This window comes from Lepeophtheirus salmonis, unplaced genomic scaffold (genome assembly GCF_016086655.4).
Source record: "Lepeophtheirus salmonis unplaced genomic scaffold, UVic_Lsal_1.4 unplaced_contig_10486_pilon, whole genome shotgun sequence".
Taxonomy (NCBI): Eukaryota; Metazoa; Arthropoda; class Copepoda; order Siphonostomatoida; family Caligidae; genus Lepeophtheirus; species Lepeophtheirus salmonis.
This window is the reverse complement of record NW_027289114.1, coordinates 13,367-40,662: the sequence shown is the minus strand read 5'-3', so window position 1 is coordinate 40,662 and position 27,296 is coordinate 13,367. Positions and strand designations below refer to the sequence as shown.

The following is a 27,296-nucleotide window of genomic DNA, read 5'->3' as shown; positions in this document are numbered from 1 at the left end:
AATATTCAGGGACTTGAGACTCGATTTGTACCTGCAACATCAGGAATTTTCCACGACTGGCTATCTTCAACACTGTAATGAATAATTAATTAATAACTCAACAGATCTTTACATATAATCATTTTTTTCGATCACCTTTTTCTAACGTTTTCGCTTATCGAATTATTGTAATAAATACTCATTCATTTTGTGATTTTAACGAATATAGGTATTTCTAAATAATCATATCAATTTGAATTGTGCTTTATTTGAAACTCAATCCTAGTTATTATGACTTCTTCTCTCCACAATTATGAAACAAAGATAAAGTGAAGAAAATATATACATTCAACCCTTCATCTGTGTTATTCAAACAATCTGGCTCTACTCTATAATTTGAATCCCATTCTTTAACGAGTGAGTGTCATTCATCTCATGAGTAAAAAGTATTTACTCATCATAAGTCAGTCTTTGTTATAGCTACAAAGATGTCAACTTGTTCGCTCCATCTCCTAACCCTATGTAAACAATTAACATATAGTTAAAATTCATTTATCATTACGATATCCTACTATCATTTAGAGAACGGAGTTTTGAGCCAACTAATTGCAAACTCGATCTAACATGTTTACTTATGATCATGTAATTAAAGTAAATGCATTCCTTTTTAATTGTACAAATCTATAGAAATGATTTTTATATTGGGCCTTGGAAAGAAGCAATAACGTCATATTTGCTACCTTTAATATAAATAGTTATAAATCAATAATTAGGGCTAATATTAGATACATAATAAATAGTTTTAACAAATAATTTTGCATTTAATCCGTCTATGAATTGAACCCAAATAAATTATATTTTTAACTAGTAATGTATTTTTATAGATAGTCACTGAGAAATCGTTTTTTTGTATATGAAGACAGGCTTCATCCTGTTAGATGAATGCAGTATATATTAACATTGTATGAGTGTCTCAAATTACGACTGCCATTCCCTGAATAAATAAATAAAACATTCATTTAATGAATAACAATTAGTACACAATGAATTATAATTAAAAGTATATTTATTTCATTGACCTAAAAATTACATAATCAACTGCTTATAAATAAACATATAACAAAATAACAAATTATGATTATAATTTCAGTGCAGTTTAAAATTAAAAATGGTTTTAATAGACAATATGAATAACAGCAATTAAGTAGAAGGAAGTGATGGCTTTCAAGGGATGAAGCTCAAAACAGTATAGACTAGCGACCTGCCAAACAAATGCAATATCCCATGCGATAAAAATATGTACAAGTTACTTCTAAATATTAATGTACATTTCTTCAAGGATGACATAAATTAGAATTAAGGCTAAAAATAAATTAGAGTCTTAATCTGTTTTCTTATCGCCTATTGTCACGCCATTTTCCCTGGTTCTTTGGTCGGGGAGGAGGATAATGGACAGGAGGAAGGATTCAGTTTTTCATCAGTGGGAGAGGAACTGTTTTTGACACTTGCCCAAGGATTCCATATTTTAAGCATGATAGGTTGTAGGAACCTATACCAAATGTAGAGGCAGACAGGAACTACGATACAAGAGATACACACCATGTCTATTCCACTCAATGATCTTGATATCGAGCAAATCCGTTCCTTAGGAATGTACTTGACTCTGCGCAGCAACGATGAAACGAAGAATGATGGATGTTATGTAAGAAGCAAAATAGATGAAGAGCAAGAGAACGTTTAGCGAACTCTAGAGGGAGAAATATATATTATTATTATTTAATAATATACAGAGCCTGATAATATAGAGCGTTTTTCATTTGAGGTCAATATTGTTGACGTCCGCCTTTTGAGGCCTAAACAATCAAGTTGTATTATAATGAAAACCATTTTTTCAATAATATTAAGACAAATAGTCAAAATGGGATTAATATATAAAAGGACATACCCCCATTATCTATAAAAAAGTATTTTTCTATTGACTATTAATCATGGCCGTTCTACTAGAAGGAGAAACATTAGAGACAGCTGTTGACTGCAGTCCTCAACATTTAATATTTTCCCTTCATTGATACAATGAGCTCTTATATACTACTCAGTGATTCATATTTGTTTGTTATTATTTCACTTTTATTATGTCACAAATAATAATGAGCAATGCTATGAGTTCTAATACTATCTGGAGGAGTACAAACTCTAATCACGCAACCTGTTGTGGCAGACAACATCATTTTTGATGATAAATTCCATTTGGTTAACTCATATGAATTTTGTACAATGTAAAATAATAAAAAAAATTATACCACTTGATGACGTGTCATACTTGAGCCTTATTCATATAATTGAAAGAAAGAAAAACTACGCTGAATGGCATTTACATAGACAGTAATTACTAATGCTTCTCAACAGCAAAAAAGTCACAAAATCGAAATAGTAGAATTTAATCCCCTCTTTTCAAATTTTGTCTTTGTTTTACTCTATCATCTTCAGGGCAAGTTGATACTTTATTTTTGCAAGGCAAATTACTCAGTTTAAATAATCAATTTAATTATTTTTTCAAGTTTACTTTAGAAACCTTTTAACATATGTCTACTTTGATTTTTAATTGTATATATTCAGTCAATCTATCCTTTTTTGCTCAAAAACAAATTTTGGGATTTCAAAAATTATCCCAAATATGGAAAAGTTGCTTAAAAATACCACGTGATTTTGATATTAACTTATAACTACGACAAAATTTATTATAGTATTATATTTTTTTTTAAATCATTTGAGTTTACCAAGTGGAATTTCTAAACCAAAATACAAGCATGGTAATTAATGAAATGTTTGTCACAAAAACAGGTTGCATGATTGGAGCTTGTGCTCCTCCAGATAGTATTAGAACTCATTGGAGCAATGAAGTAAAACGACTACAGTCAACAGAGTCCAGTGCTTCTCCCTAGGTCTAAAGCACTTAATGACTTACTTCTCTCTAGTGATCCTTGGAGGGTTTCCCAATGTTTCTCTTGCTGTGTACTCCTTTACTATTTTGATTTATAACTACGTACCCCTAAATTTTTAAAATTAAAAAAGCTAAATTAGATAACAAAATTCCATTCAATTTTTAAATTATAACGAAATGTTCGGGTTTTAAGCCTCAAAATTAATTGGTTATCGGTATGAAAAATAAAATATTTTAAATTCAACATAGATAACAAATATTTTAATAGTTTGAATTAAAGCATTTAATGCTTTAGTTTCAATGAGATACATGACTTTGTTTTTGATTAGGAAGCTTATTTACTCAATGATTTATTTATTAAGCAGTACATCGAACATAGCGTTCTGTTATTTTCAGATGTGAGCTGTGCTTGTTTAAAATCCCTAACGGCATTGAAAAGATAGATTTACAAATTCAAGTCGACGAAGAATGCAGCCGTACTCGTACGAGAGGTTCCACAATTATAGTGTACGGTATTTTAATTCAATGGGATAGTTTTCACATCCTGATTATACTCCTTAAATTTAACAAACTCTGTTACTGTGCTGAACATAGCTAATTTATCATTCTCGTTATTTCTTTTCAGAGACACATTTTGGCCCAGAAAGCTTTTTAGTTTGACACGAAGTGAAGACTTGTTGCATCTGCTCCTTAGATACTTTTGTTTAACAAATTTATAGTTTCAAATATGTCAAGAATTTTTTTGAACCAAATTTCAAAAAAAAAAAATTATCTCACAAATGAAGAATGGTACAATACTTTTTAGTTTCTTTGCCTGACTGTTTAATACAAGTTTGACTGTATTTGAATTCTGATGCCTCTACAGGTGATGTCCTTGCTTATAATGAGTAAGAGTTGATTTTTTTATTTATAGGATATGTTTCCTGAAATGGTATTAATCCTTTGGTAAGAGAATATTTCCGTAAATACCTATGATGATAATTAATAAAGGAGAAACTGTGTTGTATCCTCAACTGATGTGTAGAAAATTGCACTCTTACCTAACCTAGAATACCTATTTCATACTCCACCATTCCATAGTCCACTGATATAGAAATGGTGTATTGCGAGACATTTCATAGAAAATAATCAATGTATACAAAGACAATAAGAAAATAAAAGCCTTTCATTTTTTTTCGTTCAATCTCCAAGCCTGATTGATAACATAATAATATATCAATGACTGGTGATGTAAATCGTGTGTTTTTTAGCCTACCCGCTTTATTGGAATTGGTAATCTGAAGAATGAATTTTCTTTTCCCTAGTAGTTGTCGTTATTATTTAATTCCGGAGTAATGAACATCCTTTCCTACCTAAATAGATTCCATTATATTCCAAACCTAATTGAACATCTGTGTGTACTCATAAAAGACAGAGAGTAAATTCAGGATTATTGCAGAGTTATAATTGTAAGTCCTTGTTGGACTCAGAGTAGAATTGGAGATCGACATCGGAGTAATTCCTACCAATGTCCTTGGTTATTTCTTTTCACCCCTCTTCTCTCGTCACAGCTGATTGTAGCTGATCTAATCAAACGTCATGATAGCTAAGCTGCTCTCCTCCGAAATATTCTTCAAATTGCCAGGTTTACCATGTTGATTTTCGTTTTTTTTATTTTTTAACACGACCAAAAAACACAAATTTTCATCACTATCAATGACTATATGATAACATACACATAAAGTATTTGTAACCAGGGCTGGTGCTACGGATGGATGATTCGAATAGGAAAAAAAACGGGCATATCAGTTATAAGTAGGTTGTAAATCCTAAGCATTTTTAGCCTGTGATTTTTGTAGTGGAAGACAACCTGAAGAGAGTTTTTTTAAAATTTATAAGGGTGTTATCATTATTATTTCATTTTTTGGAGTAAGAACAACGAAGTATAAAGATTTTGAGCTGATGGAGAGTTACACGATGATTTGTTAGGGAGTTATAAGTTTAAGTCCTTGTTGAACTTAAAGTAGAATTGAAGATCGAAAACAGAGTTATTCTTGTCTATGTCCTTGCTCGATTCGGAGTGAAACTTGTGATGATTTACTTAATCTTAAAGCTGCTTGCAGAAAATTAAATGAAATGTCTACACTCAGCTGCTCTCCCCTCAAATATTATTCAAATTGTTAGGACTGTCATGTTAATTTTCGACCTTTTCTTTTTACATAGCAAAAGTACTTAGGAAAATATACAACCCTAAGATTAACCTATTCTTTCTTTTTTTTTAATTTACGCACCCCACAATTTCGCCAATATTTATATCCCTAATTATAATACGTCAAATGTCAATGTATAACTGAAATGAGCAGCCGCAAAAACCTCCCCTTAAATCAAATTACGTTATGGTCAATTATTCATTTTAACGTTTCGTGCTACCTTGAACTTTGACCTTGGCCTCTCAAAATTTAATGGACTCTTACTTGACAATATATAATCTTCGTAGCAAGTTTAAAATCAATCTGTTACTTTTGCTATAATCCTGGTGACTAACAAACAACCAAACCAACAGACACAAAAACGTAAACCCCCGTTCAACTTCGTTGGTGGACCTAATTAACAGAGATGTATAAAATATGTCCTTCAAAGGGGGGCAGAATTTTTTAATCGCCATTCTCAACAACGCATTTTATTTTCCAATGGATTTCTCATTATTATTTAATTCTTGATGAGGAGAGAACATCTAAGTATAAAGTAATATCTAGTGCGTGTGCTCATGAAAGAAGAAGACTAACACTGAGGATTTGTTGTGGAGTAATAAGTGTAAGTTCTTGTTGGACTCGGAGTAGAATCGAGGTTCGACATTGGAGTAATTTTTGCCAACGTCCTTGTTTATTTCCTTATGCCCCCTCGTCACAGTTGCTTGTAGTTTATCTAATCAAACGTCATGGGAGCTAAGCTGCTCTCCTCCTAAATATTCTTCAAATTATCAGGAACCCTATTTCATTATTTTACCAGTGTCTTATTCTAAGGCACTGATTTTCACATACCTGCAGGAGATATTATTTTAAGGATAACTATTAATTAAGTACATAATGACGCATAATTTATTACCTATTTTGAACATTTTGCTCACATCACGTTCTTTCTGCTCCTGGAATTCTGCCTTCATCAAGTAAATTTTTACGAACAACTCTTTAATTGAGGGATCCCTCTACTAAATCATCAGCGTTAACTAATAATAAACATAAGAGAGGGGAGTAATTAGACAACCAATTAATTGTTCAACAAATTTAAGAGGATTGCATTTCCTTAAGAAATCATTCGAATGATGAAATTTTATAATATGAATTATGATAAGATACTTTATAGTACTATTAATATATGCTTAATATAAGTAATATACCGGGTGGTCCATTGAAATCTGAATAATTACTAATTCAAGAATTAATAAAGGTGGAGCAATTGAAATTAATCTATATTTTGCTATATTAAAGCATAAACAATTAGTTATAAAGCAAAAAAAAAAAACTTGAGCTCTCTAGCTTACGTATAAGTCGAGAAAATGACACTTGAACGTGATCGACGAATTTCCAAGCAGTTGGGCGTCTCCAGGACCATCATCTACGCCATCAGCAAGTTCGAAACGTTAGAGAGGAAGTAAAAAATGCCAAATTTGATTGGAGGAGTTAAAGAAAACAGCCCAGGCCAATCCCTCAAGTTCATGAGGGCCCATGCAAGAGATCTAAGGGTTTAACACCAGACTGTTCGGAGAGGAATAAGAAAAAAAGTAGGTGAATAGAGCCTTGTGAGTGTGGAGAGGCCCCTTTTTACACCAGCAATCAAAGAACCCCATCTTATCTTTTTCAAGGCTCTTTTTGACACGTTTGGCCCCCTTACAGCCTGATGCCACACCCCTCAACTCCACCTTTTGGGCTCATGTTGAGAGGAAGGCCTGCAGTGTCCGTCATTCAAACCCCGAGGCCCTCAAAGCAACTGTCAGGTAGCACTGGGACGCCATGATAGTATAATACATCCGCAGCGGGTACCAGGCCTTCCGCCGCCTCCTAGAAGCTATCATTGCCGCTAAGGGCGGCTACATTACTGATTAAGAGAGCTCAGACACACATCTATTTAGGGTATTATTTTTTGTTGAAATTCTTTCGTACAATAATAAATTATATCTTGTTGAAGTTTAAAAATTCAAAGTGTTCAGATTTTAATGGACCACCCGGTATATGATGTAAGGTATAAAAAGAATTTGGAAGAAACTCGTCTTGATTGTTTTCGTTGTTGTAGAATCATATCATGTTGTATGCAGTAAGCGTAAGTCAGTGTGAGGCACCTTGAAGGAGCAGAGGATACATGAATTTTATTTGATAGAGAAGAGCAGCTATAAAAGCTTTCTTAATTTAGAGAAGTATAATAATAAATATATAAGTATAAAATGTACTATGTGGACAGTTCTGTAAGTCGATGGTGTCTCCCTCTAGGAGTCAAATATAAAAGGACTCATATAATAAAATTAAAAATTTGCATCAAGACGTACATATATTCTACGAGTGATCCTTTGAATCAATTTGACATTAATTATTTAGTAAGTTTACAATAGAAATCAAACTGCTAGTGTAAAGTGTGAGTGTACGTAGTTATTGTCACGGATTTACTTCTCAATCAAATGAGTGGAAATGCCGGGGGAGGGGATTCGGATCCGCCTCCGAATTTCCAAGATATGATTCACTCTCCAAGTCCGACAACCACCTCCCAACACAGAGCCATTATTATCAATCCCTTAGAGACCAATTCCATTAGTTTGATGGACAATAGTGATAGATCTGTCACGGCTGCACATCCCAACAGTTCGGAGTTGGAGTGTGGAGACACGGTGTCCCCTCCTCCATCATATCACGATATACCCGGAACTGTACCGGCTCATCAAGGAGTTTCGCGTGGGCCACCCCTTCCTATGAAGACGCCGTTGATCCCAATGGTACTAATAACCCCTTCTCATGTACAAATTAACATGATCACTTATATTTCTAGCGGAGCCCCCTTCCTACGACTCTCTTTTGGGAGAATACGTGACACACACAAGGCATCAAGAAATTTCTTCGATTTCCTTATCAAGTTTATTATCTTATTGATGGGCACGATAGGCTGTACCATCGTCTGCTCTGTCACTGTCATCCTTCCAATCTGTATGATTGTCATTGGCTCCATGTATTTGCATCAATGTCCCGCTGAGCCATACATCCCACTCTTTCTCGTAGTGGGAGGTTCTTTTCTGTGTTTAAGTACCTCATTGGAGTTATGGCACGGGTTTGGTGTCAGGATACCGATAACTATTGCCGTAAAAAAGCTAGACATGCACAGTCGTTAATCTCGTTTTTCTTATGTGGTTGGTTCATAGGAGGTAGGACCAAACTCTTACATAAACACTCCATAAAATAAACTTCATTTTTTTTAGGTTGTATCTGGGTTTATACGATTTATTGGCCCAACTTTGAGCCTCAATTTGAGGGTGACACAGAATATTGTCATCAGGCTGTTTATGTTTTCACCTACTGGATCATTACTACTTCTTATATATTTTTAGGTAGTTTATCATTTGCTTTACCTTAGAGATTAATTAATGATTGTATTGATTTCAGGCATATTTACTTCTTGCATTTGCTGCTCCAGTATTGCTTCTGTTATTTTAAATCGAGCTTGAAGAAGAAGGAATCTATCTACTTATTATATATTATAACGAAACAAGAACGAAGATTTTTTTATTTATTATAAAAAACGACTCATCTCGCTCAAATCGTAGGACGCATTGAGCTCAAAAAGATATTACGTGCCTTTTCTATAAATGAATTATATTTATGCATACTTAATTAATCGTTGTTACTTCATCGTTTGCTTTTAACCCCAGTTTTTCCTGTCAATGTTTTTTTCCTATGATTATAAAATAATATTTCAATTCATTTTTTTAATGAAAAAGAAAGAGACAGACAATTTATGGCACGAAAATACGGTTTCCCTGATATCTCTTTAATACTTTTAAATCCAACTCTCTTTCGATAGTGTTTAAGAGTGCTCTTATTTTTTTAAATCCATATTTATACAATTTTTTTTTTTTTGGTATTTCTAGTCATTTCGCTTATGTTTTTTAAATATATTACTAAATATTATATTATATTTTATATTACTTTCATTAGTATGACTATAAGGATAGAAAGGAATTTATATACAAAGGCCTTTTTTGAAATTATTTATGTAAGAGTCAAAATATTAAGGACTATTTGTTATTTTTTTTCGTTTTTTAACAATATTACTTAATATTTGGTATTTATCGTAAAAAGATATAAACTACTAAATCGTTAGCATTTATTTATGATTGAATAAATTCATCTACTTTTGTCTTTCTTCTCTTTTTTGAACTACGTTACACCTAAATCCAGGTTTTCCATACTGTGACTCACATTAAAGTCTATAGTTTGCATAATACTTATGTTCTATAGAGCCTTTTCACGTGACGTCAAAATTTTGATGTTGTCCATTTTGGTGGCCTAAATAGCCAAGTTTTATAGCAAAGAAATCCATTTTTTCATACATATGAAGGAAAAAAGTCAGCTTTTGGATCCTGTCAAAATGGAACCAAAAAATAGAATGTCTTAAACATTACTCTCTACAAAATTTAATCGCTCAATTACCATATTTTATTATATATATAACCTTAAAATGTATTTAAATATGTTATTACACCATTATAAATCTTATTTCGATATTGTAGATATAAATTAACTATTTTTCTTTAATTATCCTATCAAATTGTACAAATCTAACCGTTTTTAAGGATTTTCAGTAAATGCCTTAGATTATATTCAAATATCACTATTTATAATGGGAAACAAGTAGTATTCCATGCATGTGTTAAGTCTTTTTGATTCATAGAATCATTTGATGGAGTTTTATCAAGATTGATTGAAAATTTGTCAATATTATATGAGAAAAATATCAACTTTGAGCCCCCAAAACGGCATGTTCTTCAATTGTGACGTCCGTGAAAATGCTCTATAGTGGCTTATAGTCCTACACGGACACTTCGCCGCCGAAAAAATTAAATAATATATTTGATATTAGGTAGCTATGATTTTCATTCATGTTACACCAATTTGAAAAGTCAAAATATTCAATTATTTGCCACGCATTGCAATGATTAAGTGTTGATTCATTTCGTGATAAGGGTGATTAAACAACTGGCTCAAACCCCTATTAGAACAAATGTCCAATAATTAATTAAACAAATAAGTTAAAAAGAAAAAAATCTTTAAAGAAGAGAATAAGTCAATCAATGATTGAGATTCAATGGACAATGCGAATGAATCAATCGTTTATATATAATGTGTTGGTGCTCCTTTGTATTTGCTTAAGTTCTGATTAACAACAATCTATCCCGAGCTTGTCACATTCCTTATAATTATCAAGATGCGTTTTTCATTGGGTAATAGATAATTACACAGTATTGCAATATTAATCATCGGCAAGGCGTCCTCGAACCGCTTAAGTTATTTTTACTAGATTTATTTTGTGGATTTCTTGGGGTTTTTTTTTTGTATTGGCACGTTTTATTTTTCATAGAATCAATCAATGACGACTAAATAAAGATCCGGATTTAGAGTTTGAAAAACTCTGATCTATATTTAACTAAAAGATAGTAAATATTATTAATTATTCTGCACATACATGGGAACAGCATTAGTGGTTATAAGTGATAAATGATTCATCAGCTATCATTCATGGACGTCATTTTTGTTTCTGAGTGGGAGTTAAACATACAATAGAAGTGATAGGAATATAATAATAAGCGTTTATGTTCAAATCATATAGCTGTAAAAAAAATGAGATTGGACGTGCGTGAAACTTTTAATAGTTACAACCTCAACAGTTTGCGAAGTGATCATTCATTTTTTGTCGTTTCCTTAAAGTTAGTTTTTTTTAAATGTCTCCAGGTTTTCTTCTGCTTCGATAATGTCGACTCCACTACCCTGCATCTGTCGATTGAGATGATTGAGAGCATCGAAAATATCTCGAATGTAAGCCAAAATGAAAATAAACTCAGAATTTTCTAAGTAATCTGGGTGGCAATGTCCGTACTCTCACAGAAACGGGACTAACTCCACACGCATGGCAACAGAATGGATCAGAAGTACCTCAAATTTCTAGCCCATTTCCTTAAACAACTCTTTCAAAATACGTTGCTCCATAGCACTATTTCGCACGTAGTTCATACTTTCAACCACAATTTTTTTGTGCCATTTTTGGAGGCAAAGTTTTGTTGTCCGAACATATATTCCAAGAAAGATTATTGTCTCTGAAGAAGCAATTTATGAATTTCTACAAATCGATTGGATTGGTTGTTGCTGGAAGAGGCTTACAAAATATAAAAAAATCTTCCTTTATCAAGTCTTCTCTCTAAAGTGTTTCTTCAATTTTGCCGGTGCTAGACTAGAATTGCTCAACTTGGCAGAGCAAATCATGCATAGAGGACAATAACTCCCATCACGTTCCTTTATACATGTGAATCCATATTGTACGTACTCCTTATTTTTTTAGTAAATAAATCCTGAAAAAAAAAATTACATCTTTTTTGCCATAATTTTTTGTTCTCCTTACTAATTTTTTTTTAGTACAACGCAAAAATTGCATGATTAGAGGGATGGGCTACTACGGACGCCTCTGATTAAAAGAAAATAATGAATGATGTACAAAGACTCCAGCCACAAGTTGACTACTGAATACCTCAAATTTCCTGCAGCCAATGACGGACAAGGAGACCGTAACGTCATGAATAACACGAACTGTCTATATTTATGTGTAAAACATTTTTACAAAGCAGCTAAATATTTGTAATCTAATACGGAGAAGAAACTTTTTTGAATCTCACAAACCCCGTTGTTTTTTCATGTTGGTATCTCCCTGATCTGAGAGATGCAACGCTGTTGCAGGACACTAGCACTGGAAGCAGATCGCCCCAATCGACAGTCGTGTTAGTGAATATGGGAGCTTGCTGTACCCCTGAGAGTGTCGCTTGGAATCCCTGGGATTCGATCGAAGCCAGTTTAAGAACCACTACTCTAGAGGCTTCCATCAAGAAGAAGAAAAAAAAAAGGAAGAATTATTAGAAAGAGAAAGTTGTGATGGTAGATTTTAGTAAACGAAAACTTGACTATTTAGAGTCTGACTAAATAGTCAAGGTGTGCAAGGGATTTAGGCCTCGTACTGAGGCAATCATTAGAGCTGAGAGCTCACATATTGATTAAAAGTTGTGTTCTGCAGTATTTTTATGTGATTTTGTTAAGTAAATGTCCTCAGAAGAACTCTTGGTTAAATTTTACTTTTGAAAAATTGAAAATAATGAAATGTGTACGACTAGATAAGATTAAGCTTAGTAATCCAACAAAATGAAAAAGCTTCTCTTCTTTCAGACATGTTGAATTTTGGTCTTTTTAACATTCTGTCAGGGCATCATATTAACAATATTATAAATTAACAACTATTTATTAATTACTATACAAATAATAATTAAATGATACTTATTGGCTATTGTACATCATGAGGTAGTTATTGGCAGAGGCGGGGTGGGTATGGATTATTTGAGTTGGAAAAATAAGATGTTAGTCAGAAAATAATGTTGATTTATGTACTGACTGTTAAGAAGTTGAAGTGTCTTCCGAAAATATAAGTCATTTCATATTCGTGTGGTAAAAATGGGATTTCATTCGAAAATTTTGAGAAAAAAAAATTAACATTCCCTTCACCGAAAAACCCTCCCATTGGCTCTGAGTAGAAGGGACATGTTCTCTTCAGATTTTATGTAACACCTATTTTTACTACATTTTATAAAATAGTCTTTATGTATATCCTTAATGGGTGCCAATACTGTTGAACCTAGGAAGCTGAAACTAGATAAAAAACAAGATAAGGGGTTGAGTAATACATCAAAAAGTGACTGACGCCTCAAAGAAAAACTATAGGAATAAGGACTTTTGCAAAATTTATTCAAAATCAAAAAGTTGCAGCTTCGTTTTTCTTTAGCTGCAAAAAAAAATAAATGGATTTCAAATAGAATATTGAATTCGTAGAAAAATAAAGTTTTAAGAAATTTGTTTGTATATAAATTACATAATTAAAAATCGATGTTTAATTGAAATACTTTCAAAAAATGAACCCGTTATTGGAGATTATTTTTTCGACATTATTCTCCATACCTTTTTTGTTTTACAAGTTAAAAAAAAGAAACATGTGTTTCTATTTATATTACCAATAAATGCTATTAACTACTTTTTTTTTGTGCAAAATTAGTGCAAAACATTTTTTGCAATTTTATTCGCAAATTTTAATTTTGGGATCTTTTTTTGAAACAATAAAAAAAATCATAATAGTACATATTTATATATTTTACAAGGTCTTTTATATGCTGACACGAATGTTCAATAACAATTTCAATATAATTGAATGTTGTTGAGAATGAAGTTCACAACTCAGGAGTTATATAGTATTGACAACAGCTTGGGAAAAAAACATCTCTTCCGTGTGCCAACTCATACAGTATTTGTTCTTGTTACAGTTATTAAAACTTTCAAAAGAGCACCACAAATTATCCCCCTGGCAGTGGAGCTGGAATGTATTTGCAAGTTGTGTTAGTCCTTGTTTATTCGGTCCAGTCCAGTCTTAGGACCGGGCATTAAGACTGTCAGTACTTCGGACTGACAGTACTACAACCTCATAAAAAAAAAGAAATAAAGTTTAGTGACATCATCAAGGACCGAACTTAATGGGTTTTTAGACTGATATGCAGGACTGAACTGGACCAGGCCGAGCTGGAGGGCACTGCAGTCTTTAGTCCTAAATTTGGACTGACACAACCCTAACAGTATGTATGACGTAAAAAAAATTAATAAATAGGACATTTATCATCTTCTTGATATTTGTTTTTGACTAGGATTTTTCTTTTTTTTTTTTTTTTTTCGGGGGAAGGGGGGAGGTTTTTTTTTGACTATTTTGACAACTTGTTTTTTTAAATATATCCCTTTACCAAAAAACTTTCTTGAAAAGTCTTAAAGTTGCTTGTTTTAAGAGACTAAATTTGAACGAATAACCTTTTTTTGAAGAGAAAAGATACAAATTGTAATTGTAATTGAGGATTTGTAGCGGAGTTATAATTGTAAGTCCTTGTTGGACTCAGAGTAGAATTGGAGATCAACATCCAAGTAATTTTAGCAAATGTCCTTGTTTATTTCTTTTTCTCCTTCTTCCCTTATCACAGTTGATTGTAGCTGATCTAATAAAACTTTCTGAGTATAATTCTTTCTCTCCTCAAAAACATTCTTCAAATTGTTAGGATTACCATGTTGCTTTTCGTTTTTTTTTTTAAACATACCCATTGTTCACATGCTTTTCATCACTAGTACGTAGGTTCGCATGGTTAAAGGGAATACTATAATGTTTACTTATACTTAATCAGTGCAACTCAATCTTACAAATTAAAGGAACAATAAGAAAAAAGGTAAAAAAAAATATTATTTCTCAATTTGGGGGCCCCACTAGAAATTACATATAATTTAAAAAAATGACTCATTGTAATTAAATTTTATCCATCCTCCGACAGCGTGATAAATTAATAATCATATGAGTTACGCAAACTAATACTAATTCAGCTGCTAATGATTACTTTCTAATAATGTCGATCATTTAATTTGGAATATAAAAACTATTACTAAAATGGTTGAAAAACGTATTAGCTAAATATAATCTATATAGTTTAATTTATTTTCTTGAATTATAGATAATATTTCGGCTTAAATTATATGAGTAAAATTATGAATAGAATTTGGTAAAATTAATTTAGTTAAACATGATGACACTCTTGGGTAGGTATATATACTGACAGCAACTCTTGTTTCCTTCAATCTAAAAGGATTTTCGATTAAGATAATTAAGGATTTCATTATGGGACCAGGATATACAATTTGAGGGTTCAGTGAGATGATACTCTTTGATTGAATTGAGTCGTTCTTTTTCAAAAAATCTTGCTAATTATCTTGAAAAATTATTTTAAAGTAACATTATTCAACTTAAGAGCCATCTAGGGAGTAAAAAAGAAGTCACCGGCCGTTGTAAATGGTGCTCGATGATGTACGTATACGGTATATTATATGATATTACTTATTAGATATATCAATTATCATATAAGTTACTTATAAGTTATAAGTTATAACTTATATCATATAAGTTATATGATATAACAATAAAGGGGGAAAAAGGAGTATTATGTAAAAGGAGCACTCTTTCTTCTTTTTTTTTTTTGTTCATCATTTGATAGGTGAAGAAGGGATCTGAAAAAACAACAACTGAGAATAGCAATTAAAGAAGAAAAAACAGTCTATGTGTGTACTTTTTTCTTCTTTTTTATGCATACTTAATAAGTCGTGGGTGTGTTAACATCTGCCTTTGAAAGAAGAATTATCGCCTATCTTTAGTGTAAATTGATTTAAAAATGCATAATAAAATATATATATATATGAATTTAAATATAATTATAACATTTTCCATACACTAATCCTATTTAAATTTTTTGAAGAACTTCCTCTTTGTAGGAGTAATTGATTTTCTTTGACAAAATCATACAACACGCAGATGATATTAACAATGGTCGTGATTAAAGTATATCATATTTCTCGCTCCTACCTTCTTCTCGCTCTCTTACACAGGTCCCATCTCTATTTATGAATAACTGTTGATGAATATTGGAACAGTATCTTTTTTGACTGAAGTTCAAACTAATATAATTATATTAATAAAATAAATCTACTCAATTGAAACTTAAACTGCATGAACCTGCGCAGGATTATATTTTGGGAGGGGATTATTATTTTTTTAAATTAAATTTTAAATATTAAGGAAAAAATTTACAAATTTTAATATTTTTCAAAAAAAAAGTTCAAAAATCTACAATTATTCTCAAAAAATAATTTTTTTTGGAAAACAATTTAAAATATTACATTTTGTGGAAAAAGAAATTTAAAAATCTACAGTTGTTCAGCAAAAAATGATTTTTTTTGGGAAAAAACTCAAATATTAAATATTTTGGGAAAAAATTTCATAAATCCCTACCTGTTTTCACAAATTAATTTTGTTGTTTAAAATTTTCCAAAATCTATTGATAGAAAATTATAAACTTCAGTCCTTGATGACTTTTTTTTTTTAAATCAGTTATATTACTGACAGTTGGAAGAACCAACGGTATTAAGAACCGTTCCGAAGACTGGACTTAGTAAATAAGGCTTGACACGACACTACTTTTAACTCCCACGCAAACCCTCATTGTTACTCTTCATCTTTCATATGCATGCAAATTAGTTATTACTTTATATTTAGGTATTTCCTTCGCAATAATTAAACGTTAATGATAGGAGCTTTGTAAATAAAAAGGTTTGTTCAGATTGCCAACTAGAAAAAACAGCTTTCTACATCATATTTTATAGTGTCTCTGGTTATTAATATGAGGAAATTATTTTGCACTTCCGTCAAGCAATAAAAAAGAGCGTTTTCTATATTCATTTCCATTTGACAGTGTGCCATGTTCTAGCTTAGCTATTTGACCATATAAATAACAAAATAAACCTCCATTGACGTCATTTAGTGAGAGGAGTTTTTACTTTTTGACAGTTTGAGTAGAATTTAATGTAATAAATATTAAATATATAAAATAAACAGACGAAAATTGAATAGTTTATCTCTACTTCTTAATATTATACCAGCTAACACTAATATTCTATTTGTAAGAAAATAATCTGAATATCGAATATCATTTCTATTTCGCTTCATTTTGTAAGGATATTATAATTCATTTAACTTTTTAGATATCTGTTGAATAATATTATTATCTCACTTGAGAAATGAGCCATTTTCTTTTGTCTCATTCAGAAAGACTAATTAATTGTTTATTCATTGGATAGGAGTATAAGTTATAATAAGTATGGAAGAAGAGTCATCATCAAGTGATAGAGATCCTATAATTCCCGAAGTAAGACTAAGGCCTGATGAAGAAATTGTGATTCCCGGATGGGGAGGTTCGATTCTATGTCATCCACAGAAGCTCCCTCACAAAATATTGGCTCTTTTCTTTATGTGTCTACTTGGCTTCGGAAGCTACTACTGCTATGACAATCCTGGAGCACTCCAGGTATTTTGCATTTATTACAACCCTTTCTTAATTTTTGTTGTTTGCACACTTTTTACCTCAATTACAAATTCCCTCCTTTTTAGAAACACTTCATCAAGGACATCCCCATGACTACCCTGGAGTTTGCAAGTCTCTATTCCTGGTATTCATGGCCAAATGTTGCACTTCCCATTATTGGGGTTATCTCATAGATACAATCTTTGGCATTCGTCTCGGAGCCATCATTTTTGGCTCTTTTATTTGTGCTGGACAATTAGTCTTTGCCACGGGGGGTCTACACGACTCAACTGCTCTTATGCAAACGGGGAGATTCATATTTGGCATTGGAGGTGAATCCTTGGCTGTTGCTCAAAATACGTATGCCGCCTCCTGGTTCTCTGGTGATACTCTTAATAGGGTTTTTGGCTTTCAGATAAGTATCGCTAGGTTCGGATCCAGTGTCAACTATTGGACTGTAGGGAAAATCTACGATTCTCTTTTACCAAAGTTTGATCATGGTTATACTGCACTTGGATGGACTTTGATGATTGCTTCTTTCACTTGTTTCATATCTTTAGTCTCCTCTATTATTCTTGGGGTTATTGATAAAAGAGCCAAAACCATACTTAAAAAGATGATATTGCAAGTGATCCAATTAGTTTGAAAGACATTGTCAAATTTCCGCTCAATTTTTGGCTCTTGAGCACTGTCTGTGTTACATATTATGTGACTGTATTCCCCTTTGTATCTTTGGCACAAGTATTTCTGATGAAAAAATACAATCTCGGAGTTCAAGAGGCCAATGTTCTTACTGGTAATTTTCATAATTAATTTTCCCTTAACAAACTAATTAATATTTCACTACCTAATAGGACTTGTTTATTTGATATCTGCTTTTGCCTCGCCAATTTTGGGATATATCATCGACAAAGTTGGAAGAAACCTTACTTTTGTTCTGACTGCTGTTTTTTTTACTCTCTTGGCACACATGATGTTGGCATTCACATTTTGGAATCCTTACATTCCTATATGTGTGATGGGGATGTCTTATTCACTCCTTGCCTCGGCTCTTTGGCCCATTTGTACATTAATTGTACCGATTGAAAGACTAGGAACTGCATTTGGTACGTAGAGACATGATATCTATCAAACATTCGCACGAGTAATTTTTAATATTTCGTTTTTAGGAATAATGCAAGCAATCCAAAATCTTGGACTAGCCATTGTCCCTCTTGGAGCTGGTGTTATTGTGGACAATTATGGTTACATCTGGTTGGAAATATATTTCATATTTTGGTTGACCATTGCTATTATAGCTACACTAACCATGTGGCTAATAGACTTAAACTTTAATGACTCTTTTCTCAATATGGATGCTGGGACCAGGAATGCCAGGACAGAAGCATTAAAAAAACAGACGCCCCTTAATGAGGGAGATCCTCTTCCAGTGACTTCTGAATAATTAAAGTATCATGTGTGAAGTCCCTACTTACGCTTATTTTGTTTAAACGAAGATTTTAGTAATAATTACTATTGATTATATATTTTATACGAGTATATATAAATCGAAATATATCTTATTAGATCTGACTGTGAATAATGTTATAAGTAAGAAAAAAATGTAAATCTATCGAGAGTTTAAGTACATAATTTAAAAAAAAAAAAAAAAAAATGTAAGTAGTTAATATTATTAGGCCAAGATTCTTAAAATATATTTGAACCAGCTATATTTAAACGTTTATCATCATTTTATGAAAATATCAATGGAAAGTTAAGTTTTGCGCAATTATAATTTTTTTAAGAGATCGCTATAATTTGAATAGATCTCACACGATATAAACAAAGTAACTAACTATTCACATACACCTGCAAATTTTTTAAGAACTCAAAGGAATGATGTGTCAAACGAAGTATGTATAAAAAAAGAGGAGCTTGTTCACGAGGACAACTGCATTTCTGTAAAATATCTAGGTAAGGGTGAATGTATTTTTTTAAGGGGGGATCTTCAGTTATCTTTTTTTTTTATTGGCAACATTTTCTACCACGAGTTTGTGGCGCCTATCACAGAGTTCTTTTTCAGGCTGGGGTAAACGAGTAGGTTTGAGTATAACAAATTTGACGAAAGTATAAAATATTATGAGAACGATGCCAGCGAGCCACCAGAGAAGAATACTCTTAGGTATCGGCTTTGTCATTGTATCCCATCCGAATTTGAGGCAAACTAAGAGTTCAGTCGAGATAACAGCCAGTAGGACCCATGATTGACGGCCCAACTTATCGCACTCTGGATCATCCAAGAGTTGGAAAGTTTCCCTCAAACAAACAGCTCCCCATAGAAGAATAAAGAATAAGCGTACAAAGTTTAACCAATGCTCAGGTGGAAACCATAAAACAAATTTCAAATAGAAAGTATTCAATTCCGTGACGAGAAACATGGCAATGATACCTAGAACGGCAAGCCATCTTTCTAAGCTCGATAACGGGTTCCACGTAAATTCGATCCAACCGTGAGGGCTGAAAGAAATTAAATACATTTTATGTATGAAAATACATTGTTAAAGGTGTGGGTTTTATACCTAAATTGTGCAATGATTCGTTTTATTTTGCCTCTATAAGTGGGAATATCCCACAGTCCTCTCCAGTTGTACTCTTTCATCGATAAATATTTAAGCATAAACAATCCGAGAACAGTTCCTCCACCATTGCAGATAAAAACATCCAGGATCCAATGGTCCCACCAACATTCGGAAAAGTTTGGTAGTTGATGCTCTAATGAGTATTCTAGAAATTCAAACATGACTGAGATGACAGTTGTGAGCCACCAATCTCGAAATATAAGAGTCTTGCACCAGTATCCGAAGAAATGAGCAAATATGAAAACATCCACTTTTTCCCTGATGTTATGATAGGGATTATCCGGACGATTGGGATCGTAAATATAGCAGTTTCCCCCATAATCCTTTTCTGGAATGGGCTCTCCTAGAAACGAAGCTCATTGTTAGAAGGAGATAAAATCTCTAAAAGGAAATGAATTATAAATCCTTACCTAAGTCTTCATCTAGGAATTTAAGAAATTTTCTTGCATCGGACGGTGTTTGGAAGAGTATAAAAATAAGTATGAGTTCGTAAGCTATGGACACAGAAAAAGCAAAGCGCCAAAAAACAGGATGAGGTCTTAAAATGGTCCATCGGGCATGATAGTGAGTCCAAGAGCCACCCAGAAGCATGCTGCAGCAAGGAGACCTCTCCGAGAATTGAACTCTGTATCTTCTACAGGATCCTCGAAGAGAGCAACATAAACGAGACACGCAATTAAGCAAACGAGAACGGTGAGTGTGTGTGCACGAAAGAGGAAGCTCCCTTTTCGTCAAAGTCTGTAACTCTTTTCTCCTTTTCCTCAAGCCAGTTGTAGGCCGTTCGGAGACGACACATGGAATTACTCTTTTCACGTTGGAATTGGATGCGAGCCTTGATACGATCAATGGCTCCATCCACTGTTTGCCTTGCTCGATCCATAGCTCCACTTCGCATGTCTCCCTCATCCGATGACCACAATAGTCATCCTTCATCCTCTTCCGCTAAACACCTTCAAGAGCAAAAACAAATACAATTCAATATTATGATTTTTAGATTGATGAATATGTATGTAGATGCAAAAAGTAGGATTAGGATTTAAATGGGTGAGCTAGAGTGTCGAAAAGAGTATAGGGAATACATGAAATATGAGGTGCTTTAAGCAGCTACTACTGCGATCAAGTCTCTCAAGTCATCATCACCAGAAGAGCAAAGGACGGGAAGCAGCGAGGGAGTGAGGAGGCGTATCTGCTCTCTCTAAGTATGTATGTTAGTAACTCCTTCGCCTGTTTTTTTCTTACCTTCTTCTACATACTTCTTCTTCCTCCTCTTCTTATTCTTCAGGAAGAAGAAGATATTACTAGTTACTTTGATACCTAAATACTGCCTTGTACAACTATGTACATATATTAAATCAGTTGTCAATTTAACTACTACAAAATTACAAATAACCTAATGGTTATCATACAAATTGGAATTTTCCAGTGAGTGAAAAAAAAGGGAAAAACTGGATTTAGGGCTATATTCAGACTCTCTACTCTAAGCCAACTATATGCGCATTGACATAATATGATTGTACTACTACTCGAGTTAATAAATACGACTCTTTCTTCCCAATTTATCATATCTTTTTTCAATTTTCTTAAGCAAATATCATAAATATTCTTAGTTATACTTATATCAATACGAAGAGATAAGATTAAGAATGTTCCTGACTTATTTATATGAGTACATATACATACTGATATACACTATTAAGTATTACCTCCATTCTCTTGGGAGATGCGATAAGTTTTCTTCATTTTCAGGATGCTCCATACTCTCATACGGGGAATTCTTCATTGCTCCGTTGTTGATCTCGGCGACTTGATCCACAGCTGTACATATACTACTACAGAGTGTTCCTTCTTTTTTTGCTTTCTATTCAAATACAATCAAACTCTATAATTTATCTACTTCAGTCTTACACCTTCCTTTTTAATGCAGAGCTACAACTTAGTAAGGAAAAGAGGGAAATATGCCCTTACTAGCAGCTACTCTACAGCTCCACGTACTTTCCTACGTACTTTTCTCTCTCTCCACCTTTTCTCTTTAGCTATATATGTATATGTACTCCTAATTAGCTAGCTCAATGGATTGAACTCTAGCTCTGTTCTCCGATCCATTTTTTGTCTACCACTCACATTATTATATAAAATGCTTATTATGTGTTATTGTCAGTGATATAAATGATATGATCCATCATGCCTCCTCTTCATGAACGAAATCCATGACGCAATTTCCCTTATTGAAGGACGCAATTGAGTTATTCAAGGCAAATAATTAAAAGTCATACATTTTTAATGAGGCATAATAAATGCCAGAGTAGATTCTCTGCTATCCACGTCATTAATAAATGAATAATTAAGGGCATTTTTTCCCGTCGTTAAGGAGATTTTTTTCCTCGTAACAACAGTAGTCCTTGAATTGGTTCTATGATATTCAACAAGTGTGTGTTTATTAACAAAAAATATAGTACGATCCTAATTTAGAGTAGAAACTCCTTATTTCTCCCCCATATTGACGAAACCTGGTCATTATCTTTGGGTCATAATATCCTCTCTTATCGATTGATTCAATTATTAAAGTTTTAAAAGTAAGTATAACTAATTCTACATATGCATATCCCCCTCCAAGGCAACCGTCTCTGTCTTGACGACGATTACATTTGAAAGAGAAAAAACTCATAAAGCTTATCAATACACATACTCAATATATCAAAGTATGTGCTTTTGATATAGTTACTGCACTTTCAGAACTCGACTGAATATTTCATATTCTTTCCTCTATAGTTGATCATGTCATACAAGAAATTAACTCTTGAGGACCGTAGAAAAGTGTTGGAGACTCAGCCAGAGGTAAAATGGATTTCCATCATTGATAATAATGATGACTTCTCCGAAAGTAGAAAGCATTTGATTCGAATGAATCAAACAAAGAGTATGGATAATCTTCTCACGGATTTAACGACTTCCCTTAGGCCTAAGTGGGGAGCCGTTCGGAACATATATACCCCTTACGGAGGAACTAAAGTGACTGCATTGGATCAGCTTGAACCTAAGAAATTATATGCTTTCGGAGGGTCCAAGTTCAAACAAACAAACCACGACTCTAGAAGCAAGCGCGGCAGTTGGTCAAATGGTACTTCTAGAAAGTTCTCAAGTCCCGAAAATTATTCTTCACAAAGAAATTCTGTTGAGTCGGATTCATTAAAGCACTTGAAGAAAAAGTATCAGGGACATAAAATCAAAACCCTTTCTCCAGATGACAATTATGATGAATATTTTAGAAACATCTACGAAAGAAACAGAAAACTCGTGACCAAAAACAGACGACCACTCTATGAAAGCAAAAACTCTACGCTTAAAAGAATACCTTATAAAAGGATGCATCAAGTCAATAACGACAATGACTCTAATTTAGAAATATCCAAGAGTCTTAACGATTTATCCAGCAAAACTGAAAGCAATTATGATAGAGATAACCTAGGAAGTCCTAGCCCTAGATCCAATGACAATAGATCCAAATTTTCTCCGTCTCCTCCACATAATGAATCATATGCTAACAAAGAAGAAGATCAAATGAGTATTCGATCAAGAGAGAGTGTTTTGATGGCACGTATGAATACTATGAAAAATGAAAAAGAATCTGCTGGCTCAACTCGATATATTCGAAACCATGATGGGGGAACCTTTGTTAATAATTCTGCAAAGAACTCCAGGCAAGGAAGTGCACAAGAGTCTCTGCACTCCAATCATGGAAGTGAAACCCGAATACACAGTAACACAAGCATTAGACACTACAATGATGCCACCTCTCGTCACTCGCCTCCTCCATATGATGAGAGAAAATCGAATGAAGAAGATAGAAGGAAGAAAACGCCAACTGAATCAAGGAACGATTCAGGAACCAACAGTCAATATGAGAGAGTGTTGAGTCGATTGTCAGAGATTAGTACTAAAACTAAAAATGATTTGAATGATTCCAAAAATGAAGGAGGCAAGAACTAAATTTATTCAGTGTCGTAATCACGGTTTTACTTTTGGGGGAGGAGGGATTTTTGTTGTTGGGGCCCTGGATGGTGTGATTATTGATGACTCAGCAAGAATTTGGCAATAATTACAACTCCTGAAAAAATTAGTGGAGGTCAATAGAACACCCTCCCGTTGATTACAGCCCTGATATGTTACTTACAATATTTTTCTGTGTACAATATATATAATATTATTCATAGTTTTCTATAATTACAATAATTCATGTAGTTTTAAAACAATAAAGTATTTTAGAACTAGTTAAACATTTCGTTATTTTATTCATAGAGTCTGCCAAGTCTTTCGCCATGCGACAATTGGAGTCAAGAAAAGGTGGAGGAGGAGACAAGTTGTTTGATAATTACTGGAAGCAATTGACAAGGGATGCATCAGTTATAGAACGAGCTCCATCGAAAAATTCTAGGTTTGATTTTACGTAATAGAGAAGCCCTATGTCGATCCAGGTCCTCGAATTAGAACATTTACAGGTAATGTTGTGTCAGTCATTATTTATTCGGTCCAGTCCACTCTAAGGATTGCCCCTATAAGTCTTTGGAACCGGTCCGTAAGATCGTCAGTCCTTCGGACTATCAGTACTAGAACAAATAAAGCTGAAGTTTTAGGACTGATATACAGTACTGAGCTAGACCTGACCGAGACTGAACTTGACGGGACTGCAGACTTCAGTCCTAAATAAAGATCGACATAAAACTATACACAAGTATATATCCCTAACCGTTTCTGTATACAAAACAGTGACATCCTCATTCGCTGCAGATCGACATAGGGCTACCCATAAGTTTATCTTTCTCCGAGAAGCTACCTATATGTTCTGACTGATCCTTTACTATCAGTAGGATAATCCATCCAGACTATGACAATGATGAATCAGGCCTATATCGTGCAAAGTCAGTGAATCCTGAAACACGTGGAGCGAAAGAAATCAACGATACCTCTCAGACTAAAATAAACACTCCGATCGAACTCATGCTTTCAAGAATGATTGAGGAACGTATATATGTTGCTTAAGCCTTAAAACTATAGACAGTGTGGAAAAAAGAAATCCATTAATATTCCAAAAGATGACTTTAGTAACGTGCATATCTCGATGTATAAGTGCGATTAGTTTACCATATAATACTAGACCCCTGTAAGCGAAGGTTCAAGCGCGCGTGCTACAAATGGCATAGACGAACAGAGAAATCACTACAATGGCATAACTAAAGAGGGGATCTGTGTAAAGAAAAAACTAAGTATAATGATTAGAAAAGGAAAAAGGGTTGATACGTGTGCTCTCTCTTCTTCTTTTGTTTATTATATATAAAGGTTGATGGAAGTGTTAACATCTTCCTCTAAAAGAAGAATTATCGCCCATCATTGTTGTAAATTGATTTAGAAATACAAAAAAATAAATATACATATATTTAAATATTTTCCATGCACTAATGCTATTTTAAATGTAGAAGATTCTCCTCTTTATAGGAGTACCTCATGTTCTCCATCCAAATTCATATAACAGGTAGCTTATTACGTTTGATTTTCAATATAATTCATCTACTCAATATACTTAATTTACTCAATATTAGTGTTGTATCGGTCCTTATTTAGGACAAAAGACTAGAGTCCCATTCAGTTCAGTCCGAAAACTTATAAAATTCAGTCTTTAAGAGTTCACTCAATTTTTTTTTTTTTATCATTTCCAGTATTGAGAGTCCGAAGGGCCGACGGTCTTAAGAAACGGCCCCAAGGACTGATAGGACCAACCCTAAGACTAGATTGGACTGATTAAATAAGGAAAAATACAACACTACTCAATACTTATTGTGTGTATGCATACGTTTATAAGTAGATTTTTTTCCATGGAATGAACTTTTAATTAAAGGACCTTTCATTATAATATGTACTATCCTTTGTCGTAAATTATAATGTTAAATGAAACATATTGGCTAGGAAAATAAACATTTAATACTTTTATATTCATTGGAAATTGTAATTATATAAATGATCGTAAAATTACCTACATAAATTTATATATTATATACATAAAAAGATTTTGATTCGTCAGTTCTTACGTCAATACATTGACACGGATCCTAATTACATTCATGTAGTAAAAAAAGTTGATACGCGCAATGAGTAAAATATATACGTCACTAATGAGGATATTGTGTGTATTTTAGTATGTTAAAAAACAGAAACCGAAAAACAACACGGTAACCTTGACAATTTGAAAAATGCTTTGGAGGAGATCAGCTATGATAAGAGAGTAGGACATAAAAAAGGAAATTTGGCAAGAGTTAATAGGATATCGATCCTCAATTCTATACTAATTCCAACAAAAACTTATAATTATAAGTCTACAACAGATTCTCAAGGTTACTTATGTCTTTTATGAGCACACAAGAATGTTCAGTCAAGTTCTGAATCAGTGTTTACTTCGTCCAGCCTGACGAGACGAAATCATTTCGTTACCGAAATTTTTTTCATGACGAAGACGAAATGACAATGAAAATCTAACAAAAATCATGACAAAGACGAGACGAAAATATGACAAAAATCATGACGAAGACGAAACACTGTCAATGATGAAACTCCGACGAAGATGAGACAAAGACGAAATAAAAGATAACTACGGCGAAATAATGACGATGTTTGACGATGATTATATTATGACTCTGACAAAAACTAATGACCTACGATTTCGAAACCAAAAGATATCAGTGCAATTACTGATGCTGATGGCTCGTTCAACATGCCCCCATGGTCTGACAACAAACTCATACCACAAAACTTTTCTTAAAGTGTATTAAATTAATTATTAAGTCTCTGTGTAATGTGTATGTATATGTTACCGGCAAAGTGCAAAATGAACGTCAAAGTGGGCAATCTGCAAAATTCTCATCAGAGGGGGCATCGTGCAAAATGCCCGGACGATCTATAAAATTTCCAATAGAATGGTCAATGGTCATTTTAACTTCATTTACATTGTCAGGTCAAATGCTCGTGGGTAATTTGATTATTTAACAAGTCAATGCTACACAATATGATCATTAAGGATGTGATTATGATACAATTTGATACTCAGGTATACTTTCATTGAAATAGATATAGTATTTACATAATCAAACTATTGTATGATAAGAAATTGTCACGAGAGACTCAATTTTATTATAAAAAAAATATCTCTGCCAACAGGGTATGCAGATGGGCAGCTGGCCCCTCAGAGGGATCAAAACCTATGTCAGTAACTATCCTTAGTATCGAAAACCCCTTCTAATATATTTGAATACTCCTGGGTTGTAAAAGGGAACAACTGGTCCAAAAAGTGGATCATAACCAACCACTTCCCTGAGCATCAATTATCCCTTTTGATATTCTATAATACACTGCACCCATCGGGGCGTGAAAAATATCCGCAGGTTTCAAGAGTTGATAAATACCCACCGCTATCGCTTCCCTGAGCATCAAGGACCCCTTTCAATATCCTACAATACATCCCAGCTTATGGGTTGTGCAAGTGAACGCTTGTCGAAAGGTGAGCCGTTATTCG

The 27,296-nt window shown here is 33.2% G+C and overlaps 4 protein-coding genes and 1 long non-coding RNA gene across 7 annotated transcripts; 4 read left to right on the top strand and 1 right to left on the bottom strand.

Annotated features, from left to right (window-relative positions):
• The first annotated feature begins 3,702 nt into the window (after window positions 1–3,702).
• On the top strand, window positions 3,703–3,953 carry LOC139907429 (uncharacterized). Its single transcript, XR_011784030.1, has 2 exons — window positions 3,703–3,785; window positions 3,834–3,953. It is a non-coding gene; the product is annotated as an uncharacterized lncRNA (long non-coding RNA).
• A 3,797-nt stretch (window positions 3,954–7,750) lies between these two features.
• Window positions 7,751–9,083, top strand: LOC121130662 (transmembrane protein 272-like). The gene is given in 5 exon segments (XM_071893856.1): window positions 7,751–7,880; window positions 7,934–8,166; window positions 8,169–8,303; window positions 8,358–8,486; window positions 8,542–9,083. Coding segments are annotated over 4 exon segments (459 nt in total). The 5' UTR covers window positions 7,751–7,880; window positions 7,934–8,033; the 3' UTR covers window positions 8,604–9,083.
• A 7,490-nt stretch (window positions 9,084–16,573) lies between these two features.
• LOC121130659 (lysosomal dipeptide transporter MFSD1-like) lies at window positions 16,574–18,692 on the top strand. Its single transcript, XM_040726380.1, is given in 7 exon segments — window positions 16,574–16,718; window positions 16,897–17,123; window positions 17,207–17,297; window positions 17,300–17,749; window positions 17,752–17,916; window positions 17,975–18,226; window positions 18,290–18,692. Coding segments are annotated over 6 exon segments (1,440 nt in total). The 5' UTR covers window positions 16,574–16,718; window positions 16,897–16,916; the 3' UTR covers window positions 18,565–18,692.
• Window positions 18,693–18,812: 120 nt separating this feature from the next.
• On the bottom strand, window positions 18,813–21,213 carry LOC121130660 (phosphatidylserine synthase 2-like). The gene is made up of 4 exons (XM_040726381.2): window positions 20,978–21,213; window positions 20,149–20,688; window positions 19,679–20,081; window positions 18,813–19,616 (listed from the first exon to the last, which is right to left on the bottom strand). Exons 2-4 carry the CDS (start codon window positions 20,669–20,671, stop codon window positions 19,112–19,114), a joined length of 1,431 nt encoding a protein of 476 aa, XP_040582315.1. The 5' UTR covers window positions 20,672–20,688; window positions 20,978–21,213; the 3' UTR covers window positions 18,813–19,111.
• A 799-nt stretch (window positions 21,214–22,012) lies between these two features.
• Window positions 22,013–25,175, top strand: LOC121130661 (uncharacterized). 3 transcript variants are annotated; one of them, XR_011784028.1, is made up of 3 exons: window positions 22,013–22,311; window positions 24,035–24,170; window positions 24,604–25,175. XR_011784028.1 is itself a non-coding variant. In XM_040726384.2 (2 exons), the coding sequence occupies exon 2, from the start codon at window positions 22,514–22,516 to the stop codon at window positions 23,723–23,725; it is 1,212 nt and encodes a 403-aa protein (XP_040582318.1). In that variant the 5' UTR covers window positions 22,013–22,311; window positions 22,508–22,513; the 3' UTR covers window positions 23,726–24,012. The 3 variants fall into 3 exon arrangements, 1 of the variants encoding a protein (XP_040582318.1); XR_005868773.2 differs by having other exon boundaries at window positions 24,601–24,897; XM_040726384.2 differs by lacking the exons at window positions 24,035–24,170; window positions 24,604–25,175 and adding an exon at window positions 22,508–24,012.
• Window positions 25,176–27,296: the final 2,121 nt, after the last annotated feature.